The following is an 11013-nucleotide window of genomic DNA, read 5'->3' as shown; positions in this document are numbered from 1 at the left end:
GTCCAGGGCCTCAAGATAATTTGATAATATTTGGGATTTATTTGGACAATTAAAAACAACTATTTGGGATAATTCTAAACTTAGATTTTAAATCTTCAGTCAGTTCTAACCAAAATAGACATTATCTCAATGTTTTCCTCGCTAAAATGAAAAAATATATATATATATTTGTAGGGGTGCCCTGAGCCAAAAAAAGTCCCGGATACAGAAATGGCTCAAACGGAAAGTGCTTTTTATAAGGTGAAATCGGAAATGTAATTCATTAAAAACTAGTCAAACTTGTCACTGGCTTATTGGACAACCTCCAAAACTATAGTCAAACTATATGGCAGTCGGTGAGTTGATGGGGAATATGATTCAATGATGCATGGTTGTGTTGATTCATGATTTGAAACATTTTTATGGGCCCCTTAATGTTTGGTTATTTTCACAAACAGACGAAACAACTTTAGCCTATAGGCATATCACATTTTCCATGGACAATATTTTCAGATGTTCATGGCATGCATTGTTTTATATAGCCTATGTATAAGCCTATGTATATTTAAACAAATTTCCCCCCAAAAAGTAATTATCTATGCTAAAACTAATATAACATCAGTATTCAGAATTCCTTTAGATCTAACTTTGTGAGTATGTCAATCATTATACATTTCTTTGTTTTTTATATAAATAAGACGTTTCTATGTGGGACATGTTTTGTCCCGACCCTCAAGAATCAATGCAATATTTCAAATGGGGAACATCAACATTTGTTTATGGAAGATGCACTAAACATGGGACCATGGCAATCATCATAATCAATGAACTCATCTTGCAAAGACAAACAAATGGGGTGAATGGTTTCTGTCAGATGGATATTTCAGGATATTTGTTGATTTTAAGTTTTTTATTTTTCACAGCAAAAATCCAAGACAGACACAATATATGGTTAAAAGAAACCCTATATGGGAACATCAAAATTCAGGATCAAGGATTCTAAAAAGGTAGGTTGGTTAGAAAAATATATCCCCCCCCCCCCCCTTTCCTACCCGCTTATATCCAACTCACTTAAAACAAGTTAAGAAAGTTCTCATTATAGTCTTATTTCAAAGATGAACACGGCTGATTTGTATCTAAGCATGTGTTGCAAATCAATCACTGACCCTCTGACCTCACTGACTAGATTAATCAGAAATGCTTTGCTTTGATATACTCTGATGACAATGGATCAGTTTAGCGACTTCATCAATCAGATGTTTATCAAACGGGATGAATTCACATCATATGGATTCATCATCCTGTTGATGAAGTCGTCTCCAAGGTTAATCATCTGCTGCAGAGCTTTGAATATCAGAACATCAAGGTCATCATTCAGGTCAGTTTCCTCGTGGTAGTTCTTCACAGGGAAGATGCAGTTCATTGGAATCCCCACTTTGGCGCTGAATTCCTCCATCTGCATTGAGAGAATATCAAATAATTACTAACTACAATAATACAGTATCTGGCTTAAAGTCCTGTTCGCAATTTGGTGTTAGGGGAGTTTCTCACCTGAACTGAGTCAGTGGGTCCCTAGACATGAAAAATCACCGAGGTGCTCGTCCGCCATAGTGCCACGAATGGCGCAATGGCCACATCAAATATGGCTGCCATCGGCTATGATGAAAATCCAACTTTTCTGTTTCTGGGTGTATATGCACATGTAATACCTCTATTTGGACTAATTGTCGTGTGGGGAATTCATTTCTGATATTGTTTTGACCATTTTGGGTGATTTGGACCTCGAAAGGTCATGGTCAAGGTCATTTTGCTATTCCGAAGACCGTGGGCCATAACTTGGCCATTGTTAGGAGTAAAAACAGGTGCAGTAGGTCTAAATCAACTAATGCTGACATGTATAATTCATTTCTGACATTGTTTTGACCATTAAGGATCATCTTGTCTTTGAAATATCAATGTCAATGCCATTTTTCAAAAACGATTTTGTTCATTACTTGCACTTTTATAGTATTCTTTTTAAGTTTGTTACTATTTTATAGTAAGTTTGTTTTGTTTATAACAAAAGACATACTAGTGAGAAATACAACAAGTACACATCCACATTTAACTTTAAAGGGGGGTTTTAAATGGGTGTTTAAATGAGCAAATAAGACTATTTACGAATAAAAGTGACATAAAATCACACAACAAAAGCACACACAAAATTAAATAACAAATTCCCTCAAAGTGCACCATATTGTGATTGTGTGCATCCAAGTTAGTATGATGTGTTTTTACAGGATGTATTTGCCATTGTTCCATGGCAAAATATCATATGATGCACCGATATCCATCAGCAAGGCAGCCATATCCTCGAGAGTCAAAGTGTTCCTTGCATCCATCCATGTTCCATTGGTTCTAGTATTTCCTCAGGTTCCTTGGCTGTTGCAAGGTGAAAGGTGCCTTGTTGGTCTCAGAAGTTGTACTTCTCTGCTACCAGTGCTGTGTCTTGTTCTGTCAAGGTCTTTGCCTCTCCAAAGTTTGTTAGATATTGTATTCGGTCAGAAGCCATAGCTGCATGCTTAGTCCCCACCTGGCCCATGCAGTCATCTCCAGTTTCCAAGGCATATGTCCCTTGATCACTGTCTTGGCTAGTGGTGCTCCAAGATGAGAGACTGCTTGATGCTGTAGAAGCATGTGCCGCTGCACACCTAGTGCCATACTGCTACCAGATCTACTTAATCCCCAGTGCTTGGAAGTATCACTACGACAACTCTCTGGGGTCCACTCATAATCCTGGTGACCCATTATTCCCTCCATTAGGTTAGGGTTATGGGTAGGTTTAGTTATAATAGGGCCAGTTGACTCCACATGTACTAGCAGCTTGGTGACAGCCTCCTCAATCTAGTTAAATCTTTGGGATCTCTTCACCTCCAGCCCCTTTTGCAGGGAGCCACTCATCATCATCATCAGAGATAACAGAGTCGACAGACGCACCCATCCCTCATTAACTTTACAAATTCTGGGTGTCTGAGGAGAACAGACAGCTCTCCAGCTGTGTGTTCGGAATATGGTGTCCATTCAAGCTTGTGGCGATGTAGGTAGAACGGCTGCCTTGGAATCTGAAGGTTCCAGGGTCGATTTCTGGCTCCTCCTGCTTATTTGTCGAAGTGTCCTTAAGCAAGACACTGAACCCCTAACTGCTCCCGATGAGCACCTTGCATGGTTTCATGGTGTGAATGTATGTGTGAATGTCTGTAAATGCAGTCCATTTACCATTATCAGCTCTGTTGTCTCTGTTGATGATGTCGCTAGTGGAGAAGAGATCCCAGACATCTTGAATAGGATTGAGGAGGCTGACACCTAGTGCATGTACAGCCTCCATTATAACTAAGCCTATCCCTAACCTTCACTAACCTAATGGTCAGAATAATGGGATGTCGGAACTATGAGCGGACCCCAGAGAGTTGTTGTCTCCTTCACATTACTGCTATACTACACCCCATATCTCCAAGCACTGGGGATGAAGGAGAGCTGGCAGCAGTATGGCACTGGTGAGACTCACTTCCACTGCATCAAGCAGTCTCATCTTGGAGCACCACTAGCCAAGACAGTGATCAAGGCATATGCCTTGGAGACAGGAGATGACTGCATGGGCCAGGTGAGGATTAAACATGTAGTTATGGCTTCTGACCAAGTACAATATCTAACAAACTTTGGAGAGGCAAAGACCTTGACAGAACAAGACACAGTATTGGTAGCAGAGAAGTACAACTGCTGATACCAACAAGGCACCTTTCTAGCGCATTTCTTGCCACCTGCTTGCAACAGCCAAGGAACCTGAGGAAAGACTAGAACCAATGGAACATGGAACAGGGCATGACATAAAGGCTTGTCCTGTTGTCCGGGACAAGTGCCCATACTATGGAGTGGAGGGAGCCATCCTTTTGTTATTATTTCAATGTATGACATTTTTATCCGGACAAGTGACTTTTGTCCCTGACAAGTGAATGGGAAATATACTTGTCCAAAGGACAACTGCCTCAAACAGTCAATGTCAAGCTCTGATGGATGGAAGGAGCACTTTGACTTTAGTACACTCCTGCCATGTCTGAAGCAAGACACTCGACACTGATGGAGTTCTGTGCATCATATTTTGCCATGGAACAATGACAAATCCGTCCTGTAAAAACACCTCATACTAACTTGCATGCACACACACAATCACAATATGGTGCACTTTGAGGGAAATTGTCATTTAATTTTGTATGTGATTTTGTTGTGTAATTTTATTTGTCACTTTTATTCGTAAATAGTCTTATTTGCTCATTTAAACACCTAGTTAAAACCCCCCTTTAAAGTTAAGTGTGGATGTTTACTTGTTGTATGTCTTACTAGTATGTCTTTTGTTAAAACAAAACAAACTTACTATAAAATAGTAACAAACTTACAAAAATACTATAAAAGTGCAAGTAATGAACAAAATCGTTTTTGAAAAATGGCATTGACATTGATGTTTCAAAGACAAGGTGATCCTTAATGGTCAAAACAATGTCAGAAATCAATTATACATGTCAGCATTAGTTGATTTAGACCTACTGCACCTGTTTTTACTCCTAACAATGGCCAAGTTATGGCCCACGGTCTTCGGAATAGCAAAATGACCTTGACCATGACCTTTCGAGGTCCAAATCACCCAAAATGGTCAAAACAATATCAGAAATGAATTCCCCACACGACAATTAGTCCAAATAGAGGTATTACATGTGCATATACACCCAGAAACAGAAAAGTTGGATTTTCATCATAGCCGATGGCAGCCATATTTGATGTGGCCATTGCGCCATTCGTGGCACTATGGCGGACGAGCACCTTGGTGATTTTTCATGTCTAGGGACCCACTGACTCAGTTCAGGTGAGAAACTCCCCTAACACCAAATTGCGAACAGGACTTTAAGCCAGATACTGTATTACAAAGCAAAATTTCCTTTGACATTCAACAAAGATAAGTTGAACAATATATTGTATAAAACGTAGTCTTAGTCATTAGTCTCACCTTTTCCTTCACAGCTTTCAATGTGTAGACATGTTTTAGGTCCTCCGCCATCAAAGGATCGGCCTGATCAATTTTGGTGATGATGCAGATCTGTGGAATGCCTGTCAAAAGTGCACAAACAGCCCAACAAGTTCATGTTTCTTTTTGTTTTGTTTTTCCAACCTGCTACATCCTGTGACAATGACACTGAGACTAAACATTCTTATGTAGTTTGACCACACTAATAGTTTTTTTTAAAGGACAACTAAAACAAGGGTTCATATTTTAGATTGTATTTTGAAAAATCACACCCGTGTGAAGTGGAGCTGTGTGTGTGTGTGTGTGTGTGTGTGTGTGTGTGTGTGTGTGTGTGTGTGTGTGTGTGTGTGTGTGTGTGTGTGTGTGTGTAGATCATGTGTACCGATTTTTGTGACATTTGAAGAAAATATGTAGGAAAAGGAGCAAAAAGTGTGTTTTGGAGAAAATTCAAGATGGCGGAAAATCTATCCTGGCGCAAATGGGCGTGGCCTATATGGGGAGATGCGTCTTGACCCAAGGAATCCAGGGAAAAGAGAATTTTCCGATCTACGGTTCAAGAGTTACGGGGCAAAATGTAAAGTGGGCCGTTATAGCGCCACCATGAGGCCGAGTGATGTAATTATTTTTCGATTCATTCTTAAAATCATTATGAATCTCCTCTCCGAGGTTTGAAACTGTAGCTCCTATGGTTTACGAGAGAAAAATACTTGAAAGTGATTTCTTGCATTGTCCCATTATAAGTCAATGGGGACAATTAAGCGTAGTTTTTTGCCGATTACGTCGGCATGGTAAGGCGGATCGGAACGAAAGGTAATAGAACACCATTCCCGGCCGAGCCGCACATTTTGATGTATATATTGCGCGAGTGGCGTAAATGGTGCGGCACTAGTTACGCGCCGAAGTCAGGCTACATACACACACACACACACACACACAGACAGACCCACACAGCCACGTATAGGGAGCTGCACACAGCTCCAAAAATCAAACTATCGGTTAGAAGTGAAGTGGTGAATATTTGATGTGTGCGTGCATGCGTGTGTGTCTAGGCTGTGCAACAGTGGCCTTCTCAATCTGAAAAAGACATATTTAGCCACTTGCACACATGCCCCTAACCACTGAAATCAAAATCATTAAAATCACTAAAATGATAGAAAGCGGTAAATGAAAACATTTTAACACTCATATTTTCTTTTCTCTATTATCAATCTAAAATATGAACCCTTGTTCTAAAAAAACAAAGTTGTCCTTTAAGTTTTAGGAAGATGACAAAAAGTTAAAAATAACCATGAAAGAACAAGTGAAATTTGCTTACCGATGTCTCTGGCTGCAAGTCTGATGCGCTGCATCTTTTCAATGAGTCCTGGGGATAAAACGGCCACTTGGTCAGCAGGAACGACACAAACCAGAACATGGGTTTTGTCATCTGGAGTGGGCTCATGGTTGTAGAGAGGATCCTCGTTCGCCATCGGTGCAGACTTGAACTGAACAAAAAAAAAATTAAAATGTACCCATCAGAGTACAATATTACATTTCTCAATAATCTTTCATTAAATATGGCTTCAATTAATATTTTTCATTTGCATGCAGTAATTTTACCCTGTAACCTTCCTTCATGTGACCTTTCATGGCCAATGTAACGTCTGATTCGTGAATTCCTTTGCTTTCCTCCAGGCCCATGAGGTCAGTGAACACGAAGGGGTAGTAGTTTCCTGGTTCTCCTTTTTGGATTTGATGGGTTTGATACTGTAAAAAAAAGAAAAAAATAACACAAGTCTGTGATTTCCATGCAACCCAAATAGCCATGTCAAGTTAACATATTATCAGAGTATTGATCATTAAAGGAATATTTCACTTTCAAAAAAACTTTTTTTTGAAAGTGAAATTATCTCTCTCTCTCTCTCTCTCTCTCTCTCTCTCTCTCTCTCTCTCTCTCTCAATGTGCATGACACACATACATACATGACGAATTTCTTTCACAAGTAGATATATTGGATGAGAATATATGACATACGTTTTTGGTGAAACTTTTACCACTGCCAGTAGCCACCAGTGCGTCATGGGTCATTCTCCCCTGTAAGATGTTGTTGACAGAGTTGATGAAGCTGGACTTGCCAGACCCCACTGGTCCATGGAGCAGAATCCTGACGTGTTTGACGCTCTGATTTGCAGGTTTGAACTCCTTCACAGAGTTAGCAGTTGTGGCCTTCTGGCTGAAGAAATAGACATTGGATATAATGTAAATCATACAAGTAGGTCTAACACTCCCTGGGGTCGAGTAGCGAATAAAGAATGAGCCTCAGCAAGTGCAGAAAAGATTAACTTTAACCCAAAATGGACAGGTGCTTTTGCTTTCATTTTACCACCTCATGCAAATTCAATATCATTATGCTTTTTGACAGAAAACAGTGTCAGTTGTTAAGATGGACAATGAAAGACAGAAGTTATCAAGTATCATTAATGTTGTCATTTTATCAACTGGCCCCTATAGTCCAGTCATTATATGAAAAAACCTAAAACAAATTGCAATAGTAGCAAACTCAACTGATTCTGTATCCTCATTATGTCCTTGGCAGGGACGTCATTTGGGCCTCCAGCATTTCTGAGCATTTAGGGAAAAAAAGTAAGTCTCTAGCCCATTCTTGTCAAGAGTTATGATTTTTTAAAGAATTAAACAACTGCTCACTAGAGTCTAGGTTTCACACACAGAGACCAGGTGGTGACAATTAAATTGATTGATTGGAATGTTAAGTGATCAGCTCTCTCTCTCTCTCTTGTCTCTCTCCCTGGTTGTCTGGCTATGCATATACCTGTACATACCTGCAATATCCGAACTGTACTCTCAACTATTACACATATTAGGCTTGAAAATTAATGATGTTAAGAAAATAACGTATTTTTTCAAAATTTTGAAAAATAATAATTAAAAAGGCGTTTAAAATGTAAACATATAAATGTTAAGTATTATTAGGCTATTCACTGATATTCCCTTATCAAATGGTTTATTCTTATTGGCACTTCTTAAACAAATATCTCTCGTACCAAATGGCTTGCTGCAACTGTGATACCAATAATGAAAGGGCAAATGTCAAACTAAGCCTATGGGAGTATTGTTTCTAATAATAAAAAAATAATATAAAAACTGTACGTTTGCTTCACTGCATGCCAAATAGTAACTATACAGGTATCTGCATCTCCTTGTTAGACTGTTGTGTGGAGAATAAACACCCGAAACTGAAATAAAAAACACCCAAAACCGGATAAAACCCGACATTTTTCACATGCGTGGACAAACTCCATTCCTTGCAACACCCTAGATATTGGTCAAATTACGCCTCTGGTCCTTAGTGAGGGAAAAAAAGTCCCAAGGAATCCCATCGGGGCAAAGTTTTGAAAACGACCTACCTACCTTCAGTTACTATATACTACACTATAAAGGAAAATACGTGGGATGTGAGGGGTCAAACTAGGGTTTTTTAATTATTCTGAATCCATTGCAAGCATTTGTTTTGCATGAAAAACATTCCTTGGGCTAAAAACTGACCCCAAAAGACTCTGAAAATTGATGACTCATCACTAAACCATCGTTTTGAGTGGCCATTTCTTGCCCAAGGAATGTTTTTTGTGCAAAACAAATGCTTGCAATGGATTCAGAATAATTAAAAAAACCCTAGTTTGACCCCTCACATCCAACTTAAAGCAGATTTTTTGGGAGTAATTTTTTCCTTTATATTGTAGTGTATAGTAAGTGAAGGTAGGTGGGTCGTTTTCAAAACTTTGCCCTGATGGGATTCCTTGGGACTTTTTTTCTCTCACTAAGGACATATTGAGGATACAAAATCAGTTGAGTTTGCTACTATTGCAATTTGTTTTAGGTTTAGCCTAATTTTGGCCTAAAATTACTGGACTACTAGGCCTACAGTATGTTACAATTGTTTCAATAAAATATACATTGAGGTGGTTGGATATTTAGATTGTGTCAAAGACAGACACAAGACAGGATCTGACACAAACTTTGACCTGATGGTTAAGATCAATTTATCCTCTGAGCAAGCAGGCAGGCTCTATTAGCTCAATGGTGAAAACGGTCAGCACTAAAAAGTAAGAAGGGGTTACATTTGATGATGTGTCTCCTTTAAAATGAACAGAGTTGCAACACATTTGTATAATTTCATGTTCATATTGATGAATAAAGAGCACTGTTTTGTCATATTATTTGATGTAAAGTATTCAGTCAATTTAAGAAATAGGTTTTCTTACTTCCAGTCAACCTTTCTCCATTCAGCTGAGGGACAAAAGTGAAGAGAAGAAAAACACAACATAATAAATACATACATACATACATAAATACGTAAAATGTTATTTAAATATCATTGAAATTTGTAACATTCTTACATTCAAAGAAGGGATTTTGTGTTGATGCCTTGTTTCCCATTGTGTAGCTATAAAGTAAGATAATTATTGATTACAAGCATGTTTCATACAACGCACATGAAGTATCTATACGTCAGAGGTTCTCAAAGTGGGTTCTGGTAACCCACTCGTAACTGGTAAAAAAAAAACCTAGCCCAGCCTTACCTTCCTCCTGACCCTTCTTTGTAAATATCTACTGTATGTTTTTCACTGTTATTTTGTTTTCTTTTTTTCTGACAATATCTACTGCATAGTACTGTGTTCTATCCGATAATCCGTCATATGAGATACTTAAATGGTTTCCTGTGCAAATAAGCAGAAACGCTGCAAGTTGTACCAGTGAATTGTACAGTCATGAAACTGTACCTTTTCCTATGCAAACTTCTAATAAAGTCTTCAAATAATCAATCAATCAATCAATCAATCAATCAATCAATCAAAAAAGGTCAAGCTCCATCTTACTTCCATAAAAGTTTAACTAAATTCAATTATTGAATGAAACAAAAATAGCCAGAATAAAGTGTGAAAACCTTTAACATCACATTGTAGGCATTCTGCAGTATTTGATAAATGTTGTTTCATTACAAATACAAACAAATACAGATGTGCTGTTTAGGGTAGCCTAGATTTAAATTTCGAAGTCAGAGAAGGTGCAAAACTAGCTGATCTACAAGCTCAATGTTCTGCCAATCCACTGGAAATCTACTGTCTTGCATCTGTAAGTAAAACAACTATAATAAGAAGAAACAAAGTAGGCTACTTACCTTAGAATGTGTATAATGTAGCCGTAGGTTGATGCTGCAAATGAAAGAAGAATGAACTGCAACTGAAACCATGTATCCTTTTATCCATTTCTGCCGTTGCAGCAAGTGGTTCATACATGTGACCACTGACCACAGGCGCGTGATTTCCACTTTTTTTTGTGTGTGTGTGTGTGGGAGGGGACTCTACAACTGTCTAATACTGTAGGCTTATCGGACACAATAAAGATTTCCTCATTAATTGTTGCCCAAGTCGACGACGATTAGACAGACAGTGACACCACCATTAGAGGAGAGTCAGGAGATGACCAGGTGAGTGGAAATAATAACAGTATCAATATAACAATTAATAATAATAATTTGGTCCAATTTAGAAGGGGAAACTATAACAGAAATAGCTGGACTTTAAGCCAACAAATCATTATTTCGAACGGTAAAGTAAATTATACCGCTTTGTGCCTTTTACTATCTTGTGTTCTTGATCATGCTAGCCGTATTTTATACATTACTATTCGGAAATTGCATTAAATTTGCGATTTCTGTGTTAACTCTATGGGATATTAGTAGTTTTTTCCCCCTCTACCATGAAGTCAGCGCCAGGAAGTTGCGTAACGTGAATTCGGTCAATGAAACTGGTGACCTCCCAAGCAGCCTCTGTAGTCTCCACCCACTTAGCTATGGCCGCCCCCGAGGCTACCTGTACAGTAAATGGATGATCAGTTTTAAACACTGCCAGAGTAGGTCTATGATGACCATTAGAAAAAACAAACAGCAACCGTAATCTGATACTTTGATGGTTGTCCTAAT

The 11013-nt window shown here is 38.6% G+C and overlaps 1 protein-coding gene across 2 annotated transcripts; it reads right to left on the bottom strand.

The window, feature by feature from the left end:
- Positions 1-1042: 1042 nt before the first annotated feature.
- Positions 1043-10306, bottom strand: LOC308284223 (interferon-induced protein 44-like). Of its 2 annotated transcripts, XM_080724773.1 has the most exons (9): positions 10210-10304; positions 9428-9474; positions 9293-9317; positions 7578-7634; positions 7047-7245; positions 6632-6778; positions 6348-6516; positions 5015-5115; positions 1043-1435 (listed from the first exon to the last, which is right to left on the bottom strand). In XM_080724773.1, exons 2-9 carry the CDS (start codon positions 9465-9467, stop codon positions 1232-1234), a joined length of 942 nt encoding a protein of 313 aa, XP_080580899.1. In that variant the 5' UTR covers positions 9468-9474; positions 10210-10304; the 3' UTR covers positions 1043-1231. The 2 variants fall into 2 exon arrangements, with proteins under 2 accessions (XP_080580899.1, XP_080580900.1); XM_080724774.1 differs by lacking the exon at positions 7578-7634 and having other exon boundaries at positions 10210-10306.
- Between the last annotated feature and the right edge of the window lie 707 nt (positions 10307-11013).

This window comes from Nannobrachium achirus (genome assembly GCF_963921795.1).
Source record: "Nannobrachium achirus genome assembly, chromosome: 4".
NCBI lineage: Eukaryota > Metazoa > Chordata > Actinopteri > Myctophiformes > Myctophidae > Nannobrachium > Nannobrachium achirus.
Note: the sequence above shows the minus strand (reverse complement) of the source record. Positions and strands in the feature narration are given on the sequence as shown.